A 24,107-nucleotide genomic window follows, 5' to 3' on the forward strand; every position below is an offset into this window, starting at 1 on the left:
TAATAATAATAAGAACATTTATATAGCGCTAAATCAAAAACTTTCGTTAAAAAGGCTTGCTCTAAGCGCTTGACATCTAAAACTAAAACGTCATTCACACTCTTTACAATGATGTACAAGAACTTCATGTCACACTCTTTCATTCAGTATAGCACCATTAACACAGTTGTTATTCTGTACAAGACAATAAGTTAGTCTAACATTTAGAATGTCTAACATTTAGAATGTTCATAAGATGAAAATAAGAGAAAACCAGACTGACCCTTACAGAAAAAAAGGCCCTGTGGCGAGCCTCGCAGCGAGGTCGCAGCGAGCCTCGCTGCGAGGCCGTAATTTACCATGCAAATTAAGTTTGCTGCGACTAAGTCGCAGCTAGCTGCGATGTAGTTATATATCCTTATATGGAGATCCCACCCGCGAGCTTGATGTGATGAGGTCGCGGCTAGCTGCGATGTTCCCTGCGAGCTTGCCGCGACCTAGCAACAGCTAGCCGCGATGTCCTGGACCCCTTACTGTGAGCTTGCCGCGACCAGGTCACAGCTAGCCGCGACCAGGTCACAGCTAGCTGCGACCAGGTCACAGCTAGCCGCGACCAGGTTACAGCTAGCCGCGATGTTCCTGGGATCATGCTGCGGCTTGCCGTGATCTAGTCGCAGCTAGCTGTGATCTAGTCGCAGCTAGCTGTGATGTAGTCGCAGCTAGCCGCGATTACCTCGCAGCTAGCCGCGATTACCCGGACCTATATGTGGTAGTCACAGCTATATATCCGCGACCATGTCACAGCTATAGCTAGCAACGACCAGGGTGAGCCGGGATATCCCTGGCCTGTCCTCCAAATTCTTACCACGTACAAGCTTTCCTGGAGCCAGCTGCAGCTACCTGTGCAGTTGTCACGGTTTACTGCGATGTCCATGAAATCATCAAGCAACGACCTTCAAATTTCACAGCAAGTGAGCTGCAACCTAGTGATGAGTGATAACTTACTGCAGTTATGCAGGAGGAAATGCTTTACCAAACCCTGAACATTGTTTAGATGGTTTAAAGTCCCAGTTAAAATATACCTAAACCCTCCCAGAAAAATGCTGCAACCAGCTTGTGGGTGCATGCAAATCCTTTCGCACTGACAGGCCATTGTGCTACATACATTCTAAATTGACTAGAGACAGAAGCAGTTCAACACATGCAGACGCATATTCTCAAATGTAAAACAAACAAGTGGTTTAAATTCAAATTATTTAATGAAAGCTCATTTGGCATAAATTCAGATTAAATAGAGCAAGCTGTATCCTGCGATCAGGACGAACAAGTTCATCAGAGTTCACAATTTGTTGCCGAAATACAAGATCGCCAGCACTAGCAATCGCTCATGCTGGTTTTTTTACCAATGTCACATGGGTTTAGCTAAAGGTCTCGTGAGTAATTTTTTGTTTAAACATAAACAGCTGCTTAACCTTTTTTCCAAAGTTAATTGCAATACACCCTAAAAGTAAAAGTGTAGAGCTAAATAAAAAAAAGTTTGGTACTGAATATCAGCGATATAGTTATTATGAAAAACTATATTTCGAAAATGAAATCAAGACAGTACATTACAGGCTAACCAGTACATAATATGTTGCATACCTACCAAGTAGTGTATGCACTCTCCAAGAAGTTCTCCCCAAGGTGGCTGAGTGCATCAGAAACAAAATCAACAGAGATGAGATTCTTCCGCTTTTTCGCGGAATTCTGCTCAAAAGTTGATCCCCAGGACCGTTTTCCTAAATCGTCCAGATCCCTTGAGAAAAAAAAAGGGGGGGGGGGGGGGGGGGGTGGTAGAGGTTGATTATCAAAAATCTGACCTGCCAATGACTGAATCTCCCAAAAGACTAGACCGGTTTTTGATTGTCCGGACCAACAATACCTCCGACAAAAAAATCTCCGCCGAGCTCAAAACCAAAAATCTACGAAATGAACTTTAGACCCGTGTACGAACTGTCCATTTGGGAACAAGTTTCTCCTCATCATCAGTGTCTTCATCGCGGAAGTTCCTAAATGGGCTGATTTAGTTGTTGACTTTAGCCACTTTAGCAAGATGGCGTCGTCAATGCGATTGTTGGCAGAAACAGAACATGCTTTAGCTTCTGAGATTGATAAAGGGCAAAAGAACAAATGGGTTTGGGCGTGGAAAGACGAAATTATAACTACCGAAGTGAAGGGACAAAAACTGTCCATCCGTCTCGGAGATTCGGTTCAAAAGTTGAATGTTCGGGGAAGGCACAATGCACGTGGTGTAATAAAGTACTGGGCTACAAATAGAGAGGCAAGAGCGTGTCGAAAGACCATTTGACCACATATTTGTCCTTGTGTGCACACTTGTGTTTGTCAGTCTGTGAGTGTGATGTTATTTTCAGTGACTGTTGTTGTTTATTTGTGAGATTCATTCTAGAAATGCATGAACAATGCCCAAAGTTCTAATCAAAATATTCTGCTGCTAAGACTCATTTCTGAGCAATTTTTTGTTATGTAAATGCTAAAAACGCATCAGCTTCAGCCCCCTGACTCCCACAAGGGGCGTTGCCCCTGGACCCCAAACTTCCTTTACCCTCTTATGTCAAAATTTGGGAATCTCATCTCTGAATCAAGATCTCTGACAACCTGAAGAAATGCTGTTGTTCCTGTCTCCCCACTGAGGTGCTCCTTGAATTGCTTCTCCGTGCGATCAATGACACCACCAATCCGATCCACAGGAAAGGTAACTTCTGGGAAGAGCTTCTCAAACCAGGAGTGGACCTGAAAAAAAGTCAATATCAGTCTGTGTTCCAAAAGATAATATACCAGTGCATGAACTATGCTGCAGTATAGTAAAAGGGACAGCCAAAGAAATAAATACAAATTATCAATGTCTATTATTATTTTGTAATTAATTTTAGTGGATAAAGAAAAGACGCAAAGGATTGCTAGCCTGTTTATAAATACATAAGCATATCTATAAGACAAAAAAGAGTTGTGATCAACCGAGTACTTACCACTGAAGAGGGCTTGCCACTTTGCCTCTGTAACTGCAGCAAAACCTTGTTTGTCAGCCCCGGTGGATTTGGAGGTCTGCCACGGCCAGAGGCAAGAAAATAGTTAGCAAGTTGTTGGTGCATGTGTGTCATCTGGAGAAAAGAACAAAAAGTAAGTTATAACAATAACATCAAACACTACTTCTGCAGAAAGAAAAACACCATTCAAACTCAAAGAAGAAAAGTCAGTTATTTCATTTTCAATAAATGAAAAAGCAGCTACCAGTATTTTATAAAAAATATATCTGTAATATCTGTTTTCTCACACGAAATAAGTCGACATACATGTGCGAAACATTGCGAGTCCGCAAAACGTTCTCAGAGTCAGCTGGTGAATTCTACTTTTGGTTTCCACTCAGCTGGTGCAAGAAAAGAAGAAGTTACGTGACCAGAATAAAATCAGTTTTTGAACAATATTTTCATTTCGTAGATGCACCAGAAATAGTTTGTTTTTATATCTTTAGATACATTGTCAATGATTATTTTCGTCATTAGATTCTATTGGGTTAGAGAAAAAAACGAAAGCGGTTCGTAACACAACCCTTCCGCTTGAAACACAGACAGGCCATCGAAGTCGAACCACTTCGTCAAATTCAGTACAAAATACCTTCTGTCATTTCGTACATCCGCCATTAAAAACATTCAATCAATACTTTAATATGTCTAAACTTACCGAACAGAACATCTTGAATCGATGTGCCGGACGAAAAGAATGCTTGGGTCGAATTTGTTGAGTCGGTAATCGCGGCTTGAGCCACCGGTCGCCATTTTCAAAACTGCAGGCAAAGCTATTCGAGCCTCGTTTTGGGCGTCTTGCTCGGAGGACACATGTCGAACTGACTTCATTTTTTGCTTGTTTAAAGAAAAATTCGAGCTGAATCGAATGGTGTATTTCATTTGGCAGTGTGATAAAGTTGTCGGTAGTTTGATTTTGAAAACTTCAACCGCAGGTTTTGGTCACTTTGTTTTCCAGTTCTCAAAATATACGAAATTATAGAGCTAGCTCTGCTCTTTTAAAACACCCATTGTAGTTTCTTTGACGCGGAGCAAGAGAGCGTAAAGTACGACGACCGAACTGAAAAATGTTGCGCATCACAGCGCGCGGAGGCTGTGTGAGGCTGAACGGTACTTCAATAAAATATTCATACAAAATCACATAGTAAACACAAATTAACTAACGAAAATGGTATGTATTTTGATGTGGTATACATTTTTTATTTTATTCGGTGAATTTCTTCACATTTTTGGCATCTTCAGGTGCATTTCTCTAACCTTCAGTCATTAGTGGTTCTAATAACCTTTAAAACAGCATGGTCTGGTCCTTTGAAATGGGGTGGAAAAAATCCCGATTGCGGCTAGGAGCTAAGTGATACAAAGAAGGTTTGGGGTACCTATAAGATCACAGAAAGACCAGTGGACGATACCTTCCGCCTGTGATCAAGACCTGGGAACACATAATTATTGCCGTTTAGACTATGTATGCTTGTTTGTCTAAAAATACGATCAGTATGGTTTAATGATTATAACAACTTTACAACTCTGCATAAATTTGATCAATGGTAACCGCTTTTGTCATTACACATTGAAAGAAGCATTTGGTTTAAATGTTTTGGTAAACTTTTTAATGTTGCAACGGTCAAATGTATGGAGTACACCTTTTTTTTCCTGAAAATATATATATATATATGCCAAATTTGTTTGAGAATACTCCAAGCGCAAAACAGCTAGGGTTCCAGCTATATTTTTTAATGGAATTGTTTGATCGTCACACTGCCAGTTAAAATTTCTCTTGTTTGTTGGTGTGCAAGCTATATATGTATAGTGCTTCCATTCGTGTGCTGTCATGTATGCTCTGAATCTGATCATTTCTGTTAATTAAGTCTTTATAATATAGGCTGGTTGTACACTTTGAGTTTAATGGGCAATAGTAAACTCCCTAAGCTAAATGCAGTTAGCAACACATCACCATGGTACTTTCTAGCTCCCAAATTTTAAAGAAGCACAAGATAACACTTTACCTGATTTTTAAATGGAAATGCAACATGCCATATAAACGGTTGCGACCATCTTTGTGAAAATATAATACTCGAGTTTAAAGGTGTTTGTCTACATTTTTATACAGAAATCGGCATCAAATACTAAGTCTAGCTATTCCCTACAAATATCAAAAATACACTCCCCTTCGATCAGGAAGGACGAAGCCAGGGTAGCCGATTGAAAATTCATGAAAGTAATGCAGCGTAGTACGATATCCTTATTTGTCAAATGCCAAGGGCAAAAGTCCTCTCAAATACCATGCATTTCGTGTGTTTAACAAAACATCGTGGACAGCGCTCTAATACACTGTGTCAAACTGTTGCTGTGATTGTGTGGGTGTGGCTGTCAGCATAGTGACATGAATTTGATTGGTCGATATTTATAGTTAAAACACATGCTCTCTCCACATGGAAATCAAAACATTGGAAGTGTTATACTGTACTTCTCAAAAATAAAAACTTTTTTTCATTTATTTTTATTTTGTTAAAAAAATTTCCCCATGCTTCATTCATCATCTGACATAACTTTTTAGCGAAATCTAACCATAAGATTATTGAAAAAAAAGCAGAAATGTAGACGACCTTTAAGCCTTGAATTTTGCTTCAACAACATTTTGTGTGAAACTACAGAATAAAAGTCTCTGGCAGTTGGTAAACAAACAAGAATTTCGGGCTGCTGATTTATACATCCCTTTAACAGAAGAATTAATGCCAAAATACACTTTTTGCTTAAAAACAAAAGAAAATATTTACTTTGTAATATTTTTTAAAACATGAAGCAAGCTGAGTGTTATGTTTCTGAATAATATTTGCTGCCACCATGTCTCATTCTTGTGCCAAGATGGTAAGAATATTTGCAAATAGGGCCACTCAGAGAGTCAGACACAATAATCGCTCTATAAGCAGGCCCCTCCATATGATATTGAAAAAGCCTCCATTAAGGTCCCGGCTAGCTGTGATGTTGTTCGGAAACTTACGCCAAGATCGCAGCTACCTGCGAGGCTCGCGTCAAGGTCGCAGCTACCCGCGATGTTGTTGCGAGGTTTGCGCCAATTGTCGCAGCTAACTTTGATGTTGTTGTGAGGCTCGCGCCAAGGTTGCAGCTACCTGCGATGTTGTTGCGAGGCTCGCGCCAAGGTCCCAGCTACCCGCGATGTTGGCGCGAGCCTCGCACCATGGTCGCAGCTAGCCGCGCTCTTGTCGCGAGCCTCGCGCCAGGGTCACAGCTAGCCGCGATGTTGTCGCGAGGCTCGCGCCAAGGTCGCGGCTAGCCGCGATGTTGTTGCGAGCCTCGCGACAACATCGCGGCTAGCCGTGACCAGCTGCGACTAGTTGCTGCGATGTGTTTAGATCGCTGCGACCTCGCAACGAGGTCGCAGCGAGGTCGCAGCGACTTTTCTTTTCTGTAAGGGGATTAAAGTGTTTTTAAATTGATTTCGAAAATTTAATTTTGATAATAATTTTTATATATTTAATTTTCAGAGCTTGTTTTTAATCCGAATATAACATATTTATATGTTTTTGGAATCAGCAAATGATGGAGAATAAGCTGAACGTAAATTTGGATCGTTTTATAAAAAACATATTTTTTTTACAATTTTCAGATTTTTAATGACCAAAGTCATTAATTAGTTTTTAAACAACCACGCTGAAATGCAATACCGAAGTCCAGGCTTCGTCGAACATTACCTGACCAAAATTTCAACCAATTTGGTTGAAAAATGAGGGCGTGACAGTGCCGCCTCAACTTTCACGAAAAGCCGGATATGACGTCATCAAAGACATTTATCAAAAAAATGAAAAAAACGTATGGGGATATCATACCCAGGAACTCTCATGTCAAATTTCATAAAGATCGGTCCAGTAGTTTGGTCTGAATCGCTCTACACACACACACACAGACAGACAGACACACACACACACACATACACCACGACCCTGGTCTCGATTCCCCCCTCTATGTTAAAACATTTAGTCAAAACTTGACTAATATGTAACAAGAGGCGAAGCCATCAAGGCTCACGTAAGAAATCGACAAACAGTAACACAAACTCAATCACTCCGTCACACACACACACACACACACACACACACACACACACACACACACACACACACACACACACACACACACACACACACACACACACACACACACACAGAAAGAGCATAGGTGAAACTGTGCAAGAAAGCGAGACACTAGATCTAGATCTGTCTGTCTGCATGTAGCCTACTTACAAGGACACGACTGCCAACTAGTCTCGGCGCGCTCAAAATAATAATGACCGAGACTGTCAGTACTTCCTTCGCGTGACGTCTAACCCTCTTACGTCATAATGTGACGTCAATGTAATGTGACGTCTTCAAATGTTAGAGTTTCTACCACAGACATACACACGCACAGACGCACGCACGCACGCACGCACGCACAGACAGACAAAGTTACGATCGCATAGGCTACACTTACGTGAGCCAAAAAGTATGTAAACACACCACTCTGTCACAGTTCTTCCAACAAGTCACAGGATGTTTCTGTCTCACATTTGCATCGAAGCCCGCGCACAGCCAGGTCTTGTCCACTCAAATCAGCACTTGTTTCACTCGATTGAGATGAAGAAACATCGCATTCGGCATCATAATCACTGTCATCGTCGAGGAAAATCTCGTCAAGAACCTGCCTCAACGAGTAGCGGCGTTGGTTGCTCATATTTCGCAGGAAAAATGCTCAAAAAACACTCAATCGGACGATTTTTGTTCGCCAAATTGCTCCAAACAAAGAAGAAGGAAGTGGGAACAGATTTACCTCCCTTGCTCGTGACCTGTATTTTATTTTTAGATCAGAAACAAGGTCAGAGAATGATGTCGCCCAGCTTGAGACGAAGTTACGCGTGGGGGTGAGGGAGGTGGTGAGTGTCTTTCTTCGGCTCCGATGTTTGACTATCGCGATCGACATTCTCACCTGGGCGATCGGGTTCTAACTGCTCTGGGGCTGGAGGAAGCTCAGTCTTCGTGCTACTGACAGATGATGAGGGAAGGGACTTGAAGTGTAATTTCTTCTGTCCCTTTTCTGGGATCAGTTTTCGTTTAGGCGGCATGTTTGTTATTTTCGGGGAAAGCGCGAAGGGAGGCAACTCTCAACTGGCTTCGAGCATTCCGAGTTGCGAGCCTTGGAAACTCTTTGGTACTAGAGGCACAAATTAAGTGTCTAATTTCGTCTGCTACACATCGCTTCGCAATACATCGATAAAATAGCATTCAAACTACTGTAAATTGAGAAGTACTGACGATGTCCGGATCAAATGATAGAATAATCGGACATTGACCACTTTGTGATAAAAACAATAGGACATTTGTCCTCCTGCATGAAAAATGTATTGGACATTTGAAAAAAATATCCTCATATGTCCGATGTCCGACATGGATGTGAGGTCCTGTTTGGGAGTCTTAAAAGGGTGGATCCGCTGTATTTGTGATGTTTTAGAGTGGCCATGGAAGAGGTGTGAAGAGTGTGTGTGTGTGTGCGTATATAAGTGCGTGCGTGTATATGTGTGTTGGGGTTCACAATGAAACAGAGTCTGTGATTGGTCAGATAGCCCACTTTCATTAAAGATTACCAGTCAAGGAGAAAGAAGAAATTGACTTGTAATTATCTAGCTGCCTTGTAAACCAAAAAAATGTCTTTTAATCTTTTTTTTTTATTTTTTTTTTTTAAATACCTTGGAAAAAGAAGTAATTGTCTTGTTCGTAATCTACCTTAAAACAAAGGAAATTGTCTTGAAATTTGCCTCGGAAAAAGAAGCAATTGTCTTGTTGTCAGCCTTGGAAACCAAAAGAAATGTTTTGTAATCTATAGGCCGGGTAGCTGCCTCGGAAAAAGAAGAAATTGTCTTGTAATTTAAATGCTTCAGAGAAAGATTAGAAATTGTCTTAATTGTAATCTGCATTAATTAGAAACAAAATAAACTGTCTTTTTATCTGCCTTGGAAACAAAATATTTAATTTTCTTGTAATCTGCTTTGGAATCAAAAGAAGTTGTCTCATTTGTAATCTTCCTTGGAAGGAAAAGAAATGGTAAGTGAAATCTTTGTCTGTTATTATATTCTGTCAACAGCCGGAGTACGCCAACCGTCCCTTCACACCCAGCAAGCTGGAGTCGCCGCGCATGGCTAACCACAAGGCCACGTACATCATGGACGATCACGGCAGGACCTCGCCATGGCAGGAAGGTACAGTTGTCACGGTGCATAGTCACAGTGCTGCTTTCTCTTCCCCGAGTGTGAATTCGAGGGAAATTCCTGGAGTGATAATCTGCACCACAGTGTGAGCTAGTGTGCCTCTAGACCATGCACTTGTTCGTGTGAACATTGTTACAAACTAATACTTCCGACATTTTCACAGTACAAATGTGAACATTGTTACAAACTAATACTTCCGACATTTTCACAGTACAAATGTGAACATTGTTACAAACTATACTTCCGACATTTTCACAGAACAAATGTGAACATTGTTACAAACTACATCGACATTTTCACAGTACAAATGTGAACATTGTTACAAACTAATACTTCCGACATTTTCACAGTACAAATGTGAACATTGTTACAAACTATACTTCCGACATTTTCACAGTACAAATGTGAACATTGTTACAAACTAATACTTCCGACATTTTCACAGTACAAATGTGAACATTGTTACAAACTATACTTCCGACATTTTCACAGAACAAATGTGAACATTGTTACAAACTACATCTGACATTTTCACAGTACAAATGATGAAATGTGAACATTGTTACAAACTACATCTGACATTTTCACAGTACAAATGTGAACATTGTTACAAACTACATCGACATTTTCACAGTACAAATGTGAACATTGTTACAAACTACATCCGACATTTTCACAGTACAAATGTGAACATTGTTACAAACTACATCCGACATTTTCACAGTACAAATGTGAACATTGTTACAATTAAACTACATCCAACATTTTCACAGTACAAATGTGAACATTGTTACAAACTACATCCGACATTTTCACAGTACAAATGTGGGTGGAGTGCTTTGCAAATGGAAAAACAACAGCTTGCATGGATCTGTAATGAGAGTGCGACTCGGGGAAACGTCAGACTAGACCCTAACTCAAACAGTCAAAAAAAAACACACAAAAAAACCCTCATCTTTACAAAAAGTTGCGCTTGACAAGAAAGCAATTTGAATGTGAACGATTCTTTAACGAATATATAGCATTTTGACTAACAGCAAGTTGTGACTGTGTTAATAATGTAGTGACTTCACTGTGCCTGGCGGACTAACTCTCTGTGGATGACAGTTGACTGTTATTTACTGCTCAAAGACTTTGTTGACATTTCAATCATTTGCACGAAATGTTACACTTCATTCACCACGGAACCTTAATTAGTGACCCAAACTGATTGTAATGCCGACGCTTGCTTCTCTCAGATCCATACCGTGTAGCCATGCCGTCTCACAAGAAAGGAACGTACGACAACGGAGATATACTCTACGACAACCACACGTACCCACGTGACACCAGACCTAAGGTAAGGAAAGGAGAGAAAACAACAACCTTGCGATAAAACTAAAGGCTTATACACTGGAACGCCCCTTTAAACACCCCTGCTTTCTTCTTCTTCTTCTTCTGCGTTCGTGGGCTGAAACTCCCATGTACACTCGTGTTTTTTGCACGAGTGGAATTTTTTCGTGTATGACCGTTTTTTACCCCGCCATTTAGGCAGCCATACGCCGTTTTCGGAGGAAGCATGCTGGGTATTTTCGTGTTTCTATAACCCATCGAACTCTGACATGGATTACAGGATCTTTTTCGTGCGCACTTGGTCTTGTGCTTGCGTGTACACACGGGGGGTGTTCGGACACCGAGGAGAGTCTGCACACAAAGTTGACTCTGAGAAATAAATCTCTCGCCGAACGTGGGGACGAACTCACGCTGACAGCGGCCAACTGGATACAAACCCAGCGCGCTACCGACTGAGCTACATCCCCGCCCCGCCCCCTGCTTTCAAACTTCCCGCCATTTAAGACCTTGTTTTCTCAGACTTTCTGTTCATAACCTCCGTAAATTTACCTCCATTTTAAGACTCCCTCCTTTTTAAGACCTGATTTTCTTACATTTTTGGGGACCTACCTAACCTAAAAGGGACGTTTGACCAGCCTTGGGTCGGTCAGAACAATGCTTTAGATAAAACAAAGTATGCGTAAATGACGGAAGACCCAGACCTGGAAATAACACTGCATGAGTGTTCTTTAACAATTAAGAACAAGAATTTATTTCGCCATATAGCATAACAGCCTTTGGAATTTTTCTTGGTTGGAAACACACATTCATCCATACACTCCTTGCATATATGGCCAACGCCAACAACAACAACAAGTCAAAGTCATCACCTAAAATGAATTCATCATCGTATTTTAAAAATAGTGTTGTATATAAATGTACGTATTACTGAATGTATATATACATGTATGATAAAATTGCGTAATTAAAATGCATATGTTGTGAATATGAATATCCCTCTCTTTTGTGTTATACTGACATGTGTTCTTCACATCCACAGAGTCTGGCCGAGTTGTCGGACCGTCCCCCAAGCCGTCCATCCAGCCGAGCGGGTAAGACCCCGCCCCCTCCCCCCATGCGAACGACGAGTCGCGGCGACACCCTCCCCCCTGTGCCTGCCAGAAACTACGGTCCGCAGGAAGTACAGCCCCGCTATGCGCCCCCTCCAGGTGTGTTATAAGGATAAGGATAAGATTTTATATAATCCTGTGGAGATAGGAATAAGATAAAATTGTTTATAGTGCTGTGAGGTTACCCTCTTGGAAATTGGATTTGGAAGGCAAGCAGTTTATCTGTTTCATAAACACATAACAGAGGAAATAGTTCAGTCGATAGCGGTGCTGGCTTCAAAACCAGTTGTTGCTATCGGCATGGGTTAAATCCCCACGATCGGCGAGGGATTATTTCCCAGGGCTGCTTTCTCCCTGGGGAAAGCGAGCTGCCATACAATATGGCGCTACATTTTTGACTCACATGCGAAGCAAAAGTGAGTCTATGTACTCACCCGAGTCGTCCGGCCGGCCGGCCGGCCGTCCGGCCGTCCGGAAAACTTTAACGTTGGATATTTCTTGGACACTATTCAGTCTATCAGTACCAAATTTGGCAAGATGGTGTATGATGACAAGGCCCCAAAAAACATACATAGCATCTTGACCTTGCTTCAAGGTCAAGGTCGCAGGGGCCATAAATGTTGTCTAAAAAACAGCTATTTTTCACATTTTTGACTCACATGCGAAGCAAAAGTGAGTCTATGTACTCACCCGAGTCGTCCGTCCGTCCGTCCGTCCGTCCGTCCGTCCGGACGTCCGTCCGTCCGGACGTCCGTCCGGAAAACTTTAACGTTGGATATTTCTTGGACACTATTCAGTCTATCAGTACCAAATTTGGCAAGATGGTGTATGATGACAAGGCCCCAAAAAACATACATAGCATCTTGACCTTGCTTCAAGGTCAAGGTCGCAGGGGCCATAAATGTTGCCTAAAAAACAGCTATTTTTCACATTTTTCCCATTTTCTCTGAAGTTATTTAGATTGAATACCTCACCTACATATGATATATAGGGCAAAGTAAGCCCCATCTTTTGATACCAGTTTGGTTTACCTTGCTTCAAGGTCAAGGTCACAGGAGCTCTTCAAAGTTGGATTGTATACATATTTTGAAGTGACCTTGACCCTGAACTATGGAAGATAACTGTTTCAAACTTAAAAATTATGTGGGGCACATGTTATGCTTTCATCATGAGACACATTTGGTCAAATATGATCAAGGTCAAGGTCACTTTGACCCTTATGAAATGTGACCAAAATAAGGTAGTGAACCACTAAAAGTGACCATATCTCATGGTAGAAAGAGCCAATAAGCACCATTGTACTTCCTATGTCTTGAATTAACAGCTTTGTGTTGCATGACCTTGGATGACCTTGACCTTGGGTCAAGGTCACATGTATTTTGGTAGGAAAAATGTGTAAAGCAGTTCTTAGTGTATGATGTCATTGCTAGGTTTCGTTACCCTAAAGGTCGAGGTCAAGCATGTGAGTCGTATGGGCTTTGCCCTTCTTGTTCCCATTTTCTCTGAAGTTTTTGAGATTGAATACCTCACCTATACATAATATATAGGGCAAAGTAAGCCCCATCTTTTGATACCAGTTTGGTTTAACTTGCTTCAAGGTCAAGGTCACAGGAGCTCTTCAAAGTTGGATTGTATACATATTTTGAAGTGACCTTGACCCTGAACTATGGAAGATAACTGTTTCAAACTTAAAAATTATGTGGGGCACATGTTATGCTTTCATCATGAGACACATTTGGTCACATATGATCAAGGTCAAGGTCACTTTGACCCTTATGAAATGTGACCAAAATAAGGTAGTGAACCACTAAAAGTGACCATATCTCATGGTAGAAAGAGCCAATAAGCACCATTGTACTTCCTATGTCTTGAATTAACAGCTTTGTGTTGCATGACCTTGGATGACCTTGACCTTGGGTCAAGGTCACATGTATTTTGGTAGGAAAAATGTGTAAAGCAGTTCTTAGTGTATGATGTCATTGCTAGGTTTAGGTCAAGCATGTGAGTCGTATGGGCTTTGCCCTTCTTGTTCTTTTCTTTTTCTGTATGCGTGTATTCTTGTTTCCAAGCCCCGAGACTTTCGCTGTGAACATGTGTTCTTTGTCGTGCGCATAATTGCACACGGGGGTGTTTGGACACTGAGTAGATCGTGTCTGCACAAAGTTGTTTCGGGGAAATATAATTAAATCCCTCGCCGAACGTGGGTATCGAACCCGCGCCGATGGCGACAAAGCCAGCGCTGCTATCGACTGAGCTATTTCCCCTGTTATGTGTTTATCAAACAAATAGATCGCTAACCTTCCAAATCCACAGTCAAAATACAAGAAGCGGGAAGTGAAGTTCATACATTAAGTCAATCTGTCGAACTCTCAGAATGAAATTGAACGCACTGTTTTTCATGAAGACGATCGATACCCCAAGGCTCAGAAAGCACTGATGAGAAAGCGTACCAGCCCGCTGAAGTATAGCACAGTAGCGTATAGTGCTTAACAGGAAAGCGTGCTTTTCTTTTTTCGTTTTAACTTTCTGAGTTTGTTTTTAATCCAAACATAGCATACTGTATCAAAACTTGACTGTACAGTGGTACCTACCATGAAAGGACAGTTCGAACCCCGGCCGGGTCATACCTAAGACTTTAAAATTGGCAATCTAGTGGCTGCTCCGCCTGGCGTCTGGCATTATGGGGTTAGTGCTAGGACTGGTTGGTCCGGTGTCAGAATAATGTGACTGGGTGAGACATGAAGCCTGTGCTGCGACTTCTGTCTTGTGTGTGGCGCACGTTATATGTCAAAGCAGCACCGCCCTGATATGGCCCTTCGTGGTCGGCTGGGCGTTAAGCAAAACAAACAAACAAACAAACAAATGAGAGGACACCCTTGGGACCAGCCACAAGTGTCCCTACATTGCAGGTGGCCTGTCATGACATGTATATTTTGGTAGAGATAATAGGCAAATGGACAACAGAAAGTGTCCTTTCAAGGGAGGTGTCCTCTGATCGGAGGGGCCACACATTGCAGGTACCACTGTACCGCCACTGTAAATGTAACAAGAAAGATTTAACTTTTGGGACGTTTAATTTAGGACAACGTTCACAAAAACATTCACTGTATCAGAAGTGTTTGTCTGTCTGTCCAATCAAGAAGACCGCTGGGTCGAAGTACAGCGAATGTCGTATTAATGTCATAGTTGCTTATGAAAACTTGTCCATCTGTTTCACCCAGGTTCCCTGTCTCCAAACATCGTGGCCAACCCCACGTACAACGGACCCACCTCTCGTCTCTCCCCCACTCACAACCACCTGGCCCCCGGGTCAGAGATGAGAGGTCACCTTGTCTAATCGCAGTGGCAACCCACATGCCTTTCACCTGCAAACTAGGTCAAGGTCAAATCATCACCAAGGTCACTTTTGGAGTCGCTGTGTCCACTCGATCTACATGCCTTGCAATTTGGGGTTGAGGGAGATGGAGTTGGTGCTTGTTCGCCATAACAAAAAAGAGAGTCATGGTAATGGGCAATTGTGATTGCCATAGCAACTCCCAAGTGGGTGGTTACCGAATGTGAGTTGTGAAAGCCGGTCAGATTATTTTCTGTGAAAAGATGGAAAAGGATGACTTGATTGTGTGAAAACTAAATGTGCAGTGGAGTTTTCACTCACAGAAAAATGTGTGACATACATTATATATGAATGGCGTTCTGCCTGTGAAGACTGGACTGGTTTGAATTACTGCAAGGTTTATTTGCGGACCTGTGTGGTTTCTATGGAAACCCAGTGCCTCAATTCTCGGAACTACTTTTCCAAGCCATGTGGTGCTGTTGCTACTAAACATGAGTGCACAAATGTAAAGCAGACCTGGGAAACCCATTCTTCTTCTTCTTCTGCGTTCGTGGGCCGAAACTCCCACGCGTGCACCTGTGGTTTTGCACGAGTGGAATTTTACGTGTATGACCGTTTTTACCCCGCCATTTAGGCAGCCATACGCCGCTTTCGGAGGAAGCATGCTGGGTATTTTCGTGTTTCTATAGCCCACCGAACTCTGACATGGATTACAGGATCTTTTTCGTGCGCACTTGGTCTTGTGCTTGCGTGTACACACGGGGGTGTTCGGACACCGAGGAGAGTCTGCACACAAAGTTGACTCTGAAAAATAAATTTCTCGCCGAACGTTCGGACGAACTCACGCTGACAGCGGCCAACTGGATACAAATCCAGCGCGCTACCGACTAAGCTACATCCCCGCCCCATACAATTTCGCCATATTTTGTACGCTTGATTGTCTAAAATACGTTCAGTGCGGTCGGTGGGAAAAAAAATACAACGAGAAAAAATCTAAAGACTGATTTGCTCCTGTTTGTTTTAATGATTAAAATATCTTTATAACTCTGTATTTGATCAATGATAACAGCTTTTGTCATTACACATTGAAAGAAGTATTTGTTGTAGATGTACTGGTAAACTTAACTAAAGATGCAACGGACGCAAAGCATGTTTGAATCATCGATGTTGTTTGGAGTACACCTATTCTTCTGAACATACGCCAAGTTTGTTTGAGAATACTCCAAGTGCAAAACAGGGGTTCCCAGGTCTGGTGTGGATTTTGACAATGACGTGTATACATTTGGTGCATTCACAGGTTCAACCCTTTGAGTACGTCGTGTGGACAATTAATAATAATAGGAAAAAAACTTGAGCGTACGAATCAAGCAACAACGCAAATTATCATCTCTCCCAGTGCCTTCTGAATTTAAGGCTCATGGAACGTCTACGCAACAACTTGACAGAAAAGTGAAATGGACATATGTGACCCTCCACCACGAAATGAGTCGCATGTCACCTCGCGCGGTTCTGTGCTAGGGTTAATATAAGTCCGGGGAGTGTCTGGTAACAGTGTGAGGGTCAACTTAGTCACAGGCTTATAACTCGAAAAGTTTTCGCTCTTTTCTAAAACGGCTTTCACCACTGGACAGAGCATAACAAAACTCTTCAAGAAAATGTACAAATATGAAAATCATGCAAAGGTGACATGCGACTCATTCCGTGGTGGAGGGTCACATATAGACTAGCAGAATGGTTGCTATAAACTGTGAATTCTGTGCAGTTAATTCAACAAGAATCTGTCATTAGTAACCTTGCTATCCGTTACCTTCCTCTGGTGTGAACAGTATCTAAGCGTGTGTTCGTGTTCAAAGTTGTTAAATAGTTTCATTAGTATATAATTGTGCTTCAAGGAATGTACAGGAGTGGAATAATGTTGTGTTTGAAAGAGAGTTGATGAAACTGTAGTTTAAAGTTCTATGTTGTGATTTTTTCATGGATAGCAGGGGGGGGGAAGGGGGGGGGGGGGGGGGGGAGGGGGAGGGGGGGGGGATATATTGTGTTGTGTTGGATAAATGGCATATGGCTTTAATACACTCTAGAATTATGCAAGACAACATTTCAAATGCTGATATATATTAACCTCTCCCAAAGATATCAAAGTTTATATACATACATTGAAGGCTCGAAGCTCAGGCTCCTTTCTAAACTCACGCACATCTGGCCTGTGACCGTCGTTTTCTGGTCAGATTCGCTGATGCTTGCATATTAGCCGTACGAAGTGTTATTCAAGAACACTATCGATAGACCTTGACTGTTAAAAAGAGTATACCAGGTGTGTGCAACCCCGTCACCTTTGCTGTGTGCATGCGCCTTTGTTTTCCAATTGAAAAGCTGTTGAAGTACACGATCAGGACTGAGGTGCACGAACCAAAAGTGGGTGCCACCCAAACGGGAGAGAACAAACCGCGGGTTCTGATTCGTTGAAATCACAACACATCTCAGTTTCAACCAATCCAACACTGCTAGCGGGTGGCTCCCATTTGGGTGGCAACTGTGTCGTGCACCTCGGGGATCGGCCAAGGGGACCTCAGGATTTAAAAGAAGCTAGATTGTGCTTGGTGTAAATAAATGTCTAATTTGTTCAAGTAAACTGTTGAAGTTGCCTCCTCAAAGACGCTTGGTTGATGAATTGTTGGCTAGTAAGTTAGTCTGGTTTACTTACCGCAAAAGAAATCTAGACATTTTAAGAAACAAGCACTTAGAAATTGGAGAAGATCGATCTTCAGGACTGGTGACAGTTTAATTGTCATGTTATGAGAGCCAGTTATGTTATAAAAGCCGTTTTTCTATTCACTAATTTATCTCATCACGTGTGTTATAAATGGTGCTATAACTGCAAACTCCATACAACAATTGAAGGAAGCATATATGCTTTTCAACAGATTGGTGATGCGCATTCAATCTGTTTGTTCTCGGGCTTAGACGATAAATGCATTCACTTTACTCTAATCAGTGCTAAGAATGTTAAATTTTTACAGTATGAAGAGGCATTTTGATTTCCTTTGTATGGGGGGGGGGGGGGGGGGGGGGGGGGGGGGATCGATGGGAGAAGGAGAGTTGGGTGATGAGAGGGGTTGCATGAGTACTGAGTTCTTCTTCTCTTGTTTCAATTATTTGAACCTATATATTAAAATTAGTGACATTTGTAACTCTGTTTGATTGTTTTAAATGATAAAACTTGAAAGTTAATTGTTACTGATTAATTCTTTTTGCCCAATAAGATTTAAAACTTTTAACTCAGTTCAGTTGTTTTAACCTAGCTGTTATACGTTTAACTCTGTTTGTTTGTTAATTTGTGGCGAACGTTTTAACACTCTTAAATTACTTTTACCTATAAAAGGTGAAATCTCCGTGAATGCATACTTTTATTTTCTACTGTACAATAATCCAAAATGATGTGATTGATGGCCATCGAAGCAGACGTATAGGATGTGTGCATTTCAATGGTAGACTACAAACAATTCTCTATCGGCAAGGGAAGCAACTGAAGTGTGTGTATTTCAACGGTAGACTACAAACTGTCTCTATATTATCAGCAAGGGAAGCAATGGAAGTGTGTGTATTTCAACGGTAGACTACAAACTGTCTCTATCAGCAAGGGAAGCAACTGAAGTGTGTGCATTTCAATGGTAGACTACAAACAATTCTCTATCGGCAAGGGAAGCAACTGAAGTGTGTGTATTTCAACGGTAGACTACAAACTGTCTCTATATTATCAGCAAGGGAAGCAATGGAAGTGTGTGTCTGAATGTAGACGTTAAAATATGTTGCCTTTGTCCGTCTCTACGGTTGGCGTCTGACACGTACAGGTCATAAAGATGTGTGTTAAAAAATGGTTTCTAATATAAAATATATACACCTGTAAATATCTCTGAATGAATGTTTGCACCAATTTTTGTCAGACTGCGAAATTAACATTTCTGACTTTTTTTTGTACATTTTTATTTTTTATTTTTTATTTTTTAACTGGAAATGAGTGGAATACATGCATGCATGGTTGTGTCAAAAGAATTTTCATAGACTGTAATTAGTTTCAATTTCATGAAAGTTTCATGCAAAAGTGAAAACAAACACTGTGTGTGTTGTTTCAAACTTGTCTCATTGTAAGACAGCAAAAAGAATGTGTGTCGTTATAATCTTTATCAGTCTTGTGCATGTATCTTTCTTACAGTGAAACTTCTTAATTGAAACCACCAGGTTGTCATGGTTACCACAGTCCCAGTACACCTCTTAAAATGGGTGTCCAGAACTGTATTAGGATTTGCGCCATATAGATATCCTCATTATTATAATTATTATTAAAATCAAAATATAGTACCTCCTGCTGCCCATAGTCAGGTAAAAATGATTAGAGGTACATAAACACAGAAATCACGTATGTAGAAAGTATAAACATGTTCGTGTTTGTGCTTAGCAGGTATATATAGAGCTAAGTACTTTCCATTCCAATATCACAGACCTGTTTGTGTAAACCAATGTTTTCTAAAACTGTCCCAAAAGTTGCAAATAACTGATAAACTACATCTTAAAGGCTTGTTAATTTCTCTCCTATCAAAGTTTTGTCATTTGATGTCACAATTCATACCTATACCTGCCCTTGGTATATTTAGGTACAAGTACCAGGTACCCTTTTCTAGCAAGAAGGTAGTCAAAACATCTACCGGTAAACATTGTGAGGATATGGAACAATGGTTATGTAAGCCAGAACAAGCGATTGTGGTTTCTAGTTAGCAAGTTTCCCTGGTAAAGTGCCTCGTGTATTCGACCTGATGATGATTTTGTAACTATTGATGAACATAAAGCACATGTATACCCACCTGCACCATATCCTTGTCATTGACTGCGTGAAGTTGACTGTGTGAAGTTTGTGCGAACTTTGTCTTTTTATAAATGCCATAAAATCACCGCAAACTTACAGACCTATAATCATATCAGGGCTGGGTATGTGTGTGAGGATGTATGTTTCAGGGTGATTTAGTTTTTATCCTTTATGTGAATTGCAAGTTGAATTAATTGTTATGTTGTTTTACCATTCATTTTGTGTGTGCATATAAATAAAGTTGTTTCTTCTTTTTTTAAGATTTTTAGTTGCATGTATCTTTGTTTTATGTTCAAATGTTTATGTATTTATGCAGATTCTTAAAACAACAAAGATTGTGATTGTTAAAAATGATTTAAATTTTTAATTTTAAGTACATATTAACAAACCCGCACACTTCACCTCTGAAAACGTAAAAGAATTAAATTGCAAATTAAACATCTTTCTTTAAGTATAGATGAAGTTTTTCCATAAATTGTAATTATAATTAGATATCTAAAAAGAATTGTACATAAATGGAAATGCTGGGTTTGATGTTACGTACCAAATCCTACAGATGTTGATGTGAAAACTGAGCTAATGCTTTTTGTTGTTTTTAAAAAAAATTTAATATACCGGTACGTGACAATTTCATGGTGTAAAACAGTTTTTATCTCCACACATACACACACTGACTCTCACGCACACCTAAAGAGTAGCTATACATGAATGAACAGAATTAAGCCGACATCTTAACTTTGACATTGAAGAAAATATGTTTGTTGTTTGATTTACACGATTGTTCAACCATATCGACATTTCCGTACATCTCAGCTGAAAAGAAAATTGACCAGTGTTTAAAAAAAAAAATCCAATGTTTGGGTTTCGTTTTGTTTTTATTTGTATTGTTTTTCTCTTGTATAGTGTCCTTGCATGGTTTTAACTGATTTAAATTTGATATTGAATTATTTATCACATCAAAAAGCATAATCTTCCTGTCAATGTGTGTAGAATGAATGTGTAGACATGCAGATGCAAGAAGTAAATTTCTGTGAATAAGTTAAATGAATTAAGACATATACAGTGGAACCTCCCTTTTAAGACCTCTACAAATCTTAGAAAATCGGGTCTTAAAAAGGAGGGATTCTTAAAATGGGGGTAATTTTACAGACGTAATGAACATGCACAAAGTGTGAGAAAATAAGGTCTTAGAAAGGTGGATTAGTCTTAAATTGGGGGGTCTTAAAAGGGGGGTTTCACTGTACAGCAACACTGAGCTCGGTTTTAGCCTGGGCGGATCGGGGAAGGAGAACTTATATATATATGGGTTCTTTGTAATTTTTCTTTTGTTTCAAATGACATTTAAAAATCACTTCATTTGTTCACTACTTTCTATGCACTTTTGATGTCTACACCAAAGATTGACTCACTATCACCCTGTGTAATTTGTAAAAGTAGAAAATTACATCTAGGTTAATTCATTAGTGTCGGATAACCTCTTGTTACTTTTATTGATTTTTCTTTGGTCCCGGTAGCTCAGTTGGTTGAACACAGGTGCGACTTGTCACCCATGGGGTTTACATCCGGGTGGGGACAGACACAAGTCAACATTAAGTGCAGACTTTGAGGCAGTATCCATGTCCCATTCCCATGTTACCTCTGTGGCATGTAAAATACCTCGGTCATTTTGCCATAAGTGCAGTGGCTGATTACATCTAAATATGCACACACCTGGGTAGCGCAACTCTTGTTGCTGCTAGCTTTCCACTGGGAGGAAATGACCTTAAGTTCCCCAGGGATTGAACAATAAAGTAATGAAAATTTGAAAAAAAAGCATTTTTCCTAGGTATTTTTTTTTTTGTGTGTGTGACAGTTTTCCCCCCTAATGAAAATTGAAAGAAGAAAAAAATCCCCAGTCCTGTCTTGCCTTTTGTTGACATTTTTTTCCCCCCCAGTTCTTTCTACAGTATGTTTTTGTCGCAATTTTTCCCCAAATGAAAATTGAAAAAAAATATGTCTCTAGCAAATAAACAATGGCGACTGCACGTGAGAGCGAACAACAAAAAGATCAAAAAGCACTGTACTCATGTTAAAATGACGAACAGGGAACATATAACGGCTATTTTTTCCCTGTTCATCATTTCAATGTGAGTACAGTGCTTTTTGGTCTTTTTGTTAAAATTTCCCTAGTCGTCACACATTCTTTCCTTGGTTCTTTTTTTTTTTTTTTTTTTTTTTGAGTCGGTGGGCTGAATCTTTTCCTTAGACTTGGCCTGCAACAAATGCACAAACAATATCAAATGAATTATTTTAAGGAGTTTGCAGCACATTGTGTAGCTGATCTGAAAGAATTGACAGGAAAGTAAAGATAAATTGAACAAGTTTTATTATGTAGAACGGAACAGCTGCTGGAGAATATGTTTATTCTTTTTGGATGCTTTTGCTTTCCTGCAATCGTTTTGTTTCTTTGAGAAGTATCAATATATATATATATTACCTGTATATATATTGTTTGTCTTGAGCTTTTCCTACTTGTTTTTGTTATCAACAAAGTTGACCAGTGGTTGACAGTATTGGCGTTAACCGGTAATTACCGGTATTTTACAGGTTGAAATGAGAAAATACCGGAACGAAATTGGCTGCCGGTATGACCTACCGGTTGATTTTTAGAACTACCAGGGTTTTTTTCGCTGGTAAATCAACACAACCAGTACTCTGAGTGGGACTCTTACTGGTTCCAATGACCAGCCTACCGTTTTTTTCTGGACTTTTTGCATCATAAAAGTTTGCGTACGGGTTTGAAAAAAATACTAGCGCCATCACTGGTTGATTCCTACCCGTAAGGCTGCGATCTGCCAAATGTTATCGAACGATTCTCGCGCCCTGTTGTAGTGTTATAAGCAACCCGACTGTCCGTCCAGTATTACATCACCTTGTTCAGTTATCAACTCATTTTGTTATATCCCCTTGAGAAGAGTAATCTATCTCTTATGTACAACGGATCGATTTTATCGTTTCTATATCGGTTGTTTGAAGCTATACCTACTGCTTTTTTTACCCTGCGTGCAAAGAGACTTGTATCCTTTGTTTTTATCGTTATCAAAAGATGCAGCATGTATGTGTTTTATCTGCACATCATCAACTTTATTTGTTTTTGTTTCTCATTGTGCTGTGTTAACGTTTAACCCGAGATATTATTATGGACAGTTATTTTTTTCCTTTTTTCTCTGTGTGTGTGTGTGTGTGTGTGTACAGTGTTGGTTATTTTATTTTATTTTATTTATCTTCCACTTTTTGACTTTGTGGAGGAAAATGTTTTTCTTTTATTTTCATCATTTTTATTATAGTGTTGCCTTTAACTTAAAGTATGAACAGTAATTGTTCTTTTTTTTGTAATGCACAGTGTTGTTAATCTTTGATTGTCACTATTTTGTGTGATATGTAATTTAGTCCCCCCGCGGGTTAGGGGGAAGAATTTACCCGATGCTCCCCAGCATGTCGTAAGAGGCGACTAACGGATTCTATTTCTCCTTTTACCCTTGTTAAGTGTTTCTTGTAAAGAATATCGTCAATGTTTGTACAGATTTTAGTCAAGCAGTATGTAAGAAATGTTAAGTCCTTTGTACTGGAAACTTGCATTCTCCCAGTAAGGTAATATATTGTACTACGTTGCAAGCCCCTGGAGCAAATTTTTGCTTTTGTGAACAAGAAACAATTAACAAGTGGCTCTATCCCATCTCCCCCCCCCCCCCCCCCCCCCCCCCCTCTTTCCCCGTCGCGATATAACCTTCGTGGTTGAAAACGACGTTAAACACCAAATAAAGAAAGAACGAATTTAGTAGTCTTTAGAGAATTTCTGCATTGTTATCCTTGATTCATTTTGTGTACATTTGCACCCTGTTGTGCTATTCTTCGGTAACTATCAACATTGTCATCTTTGGAATGATTTTGGCAAATGAATTGCATCAGTCATTGCAATACATCATCATACACTTTCAAAACAAAGGTGGAGACAAATGTCTTTAATTCTTCAGTTTATAACCGCTTGCACTATACACTTGAATTTAACTTTGGAGGGAAAGCCTGTTAAACTGGTCTGACTTTGGGGTTGAGTTATTTGATAGTCACATAACACAAAATCTGCTTTCCTGGGGGGGGGGGGGGGGGGGGGGGGGGG

The 24,107-nt window shown here is 40.3% G+C and overlaps 3 protein-coding genes across 4 annotated transcripts in view; 1 reads left to right on the top strand and 2 right to left on the bottom strand.

Moving 5' to 3' along the window:
* Window positions 1-17,077, top strand: part of LOC138973663 (nephrin-like) — a 63,383-nt gene extending 46,306 nt beyond the window's left edge. For both annotated transcript variants that reach the window (XM_070346392.1, XM_070346391.1), the window contains exons 19-22: window positions 9,192-9,306; window positions 10,554-10,654; window positions 11,687-11,855; window positions 14,978-17,077. In XM_070346392.1, coding sequence (XP_070202493.1) covers window positions 9,192-9,306; window positions 10,554-10,654; window positions 11,687-11,855; window positions 14,978-15,093 — 501 coding nt within the window. In that variant the 3' untranslated portion in view covers window positions 15,094-17,077. The remainder of the gene's footprint in view (window positions 1-9,191; window positions 9,307-10,553; window positions 10,655-11,686; window positions 11,856-14,977) is intronic.
* Window positions 1-23,187, bottom strand: part of LOC138973674 (chitin deacetylase 7-like) — a 144,258-nt gene extending 121,071 nt beyond the window's left edge. Inside the window, exon 1 of the mRNA XM_070346409.1 lies at window positions 23,184-23,187. The gene's annotated coding sequence lies outside the window, so the exon portion shown is untranslated. The remainder of the gene's footprint in view (window positions 1-23,183) is intronic.
* LOC138973680 (uncharacterized) lies at window positions 1,806-3,822 on the bottom strand. The gene is made up of 3 exons (XM_070346416.1): window positions 3,718-3,822; window positions 3,006-3,137; window positions 1,806-2,769 (listed from the first exon to the last, which is right to left on the bottom strand). The coding sequence occupies exons 1-3, from the start codon at window positions 3,727-3,729 to the stop codon at window positions 2,578-2,580; spliced, it is 336 nt and encodes a 111-aa protein (XP_070202517.1). The 5' UTR covers window positions 3,730-3,822; the 3' UTR covers window positions 1,806-2,577.
* Window positions 23,188-24,107: the final 920 nt, after the last annotated feature.

This window comes from Littorina saxatilis, linkage group LG8 (assembly GCF_037325665.1).
Source record: "Littorina saxatilis isolate snail1 linkage group LG8, US_GU_Lsax_2.0, whole genome shotgun sequence".
In the NCBI taxonomy this organism is placed as follows: Eukaryota; Metazoa; Mollusca; class Gastropoda; order Littorinimorpha; family Littorinidae; genus Littorina; species Littorina saxatilis.

Bases quoted from the DNA above. Each gene is read 5' to 3' on its own strand.
- LOC138973680 (XM_070346416.1), bottom strand. The intron at 2,770-3,005 runs GTAAGTACTCGG...ACTTTTTTTCAG, and splicing joins GTGGCAAGCCCTCTTCAGTG to GTCCACTCCTGGTTTGAGAA.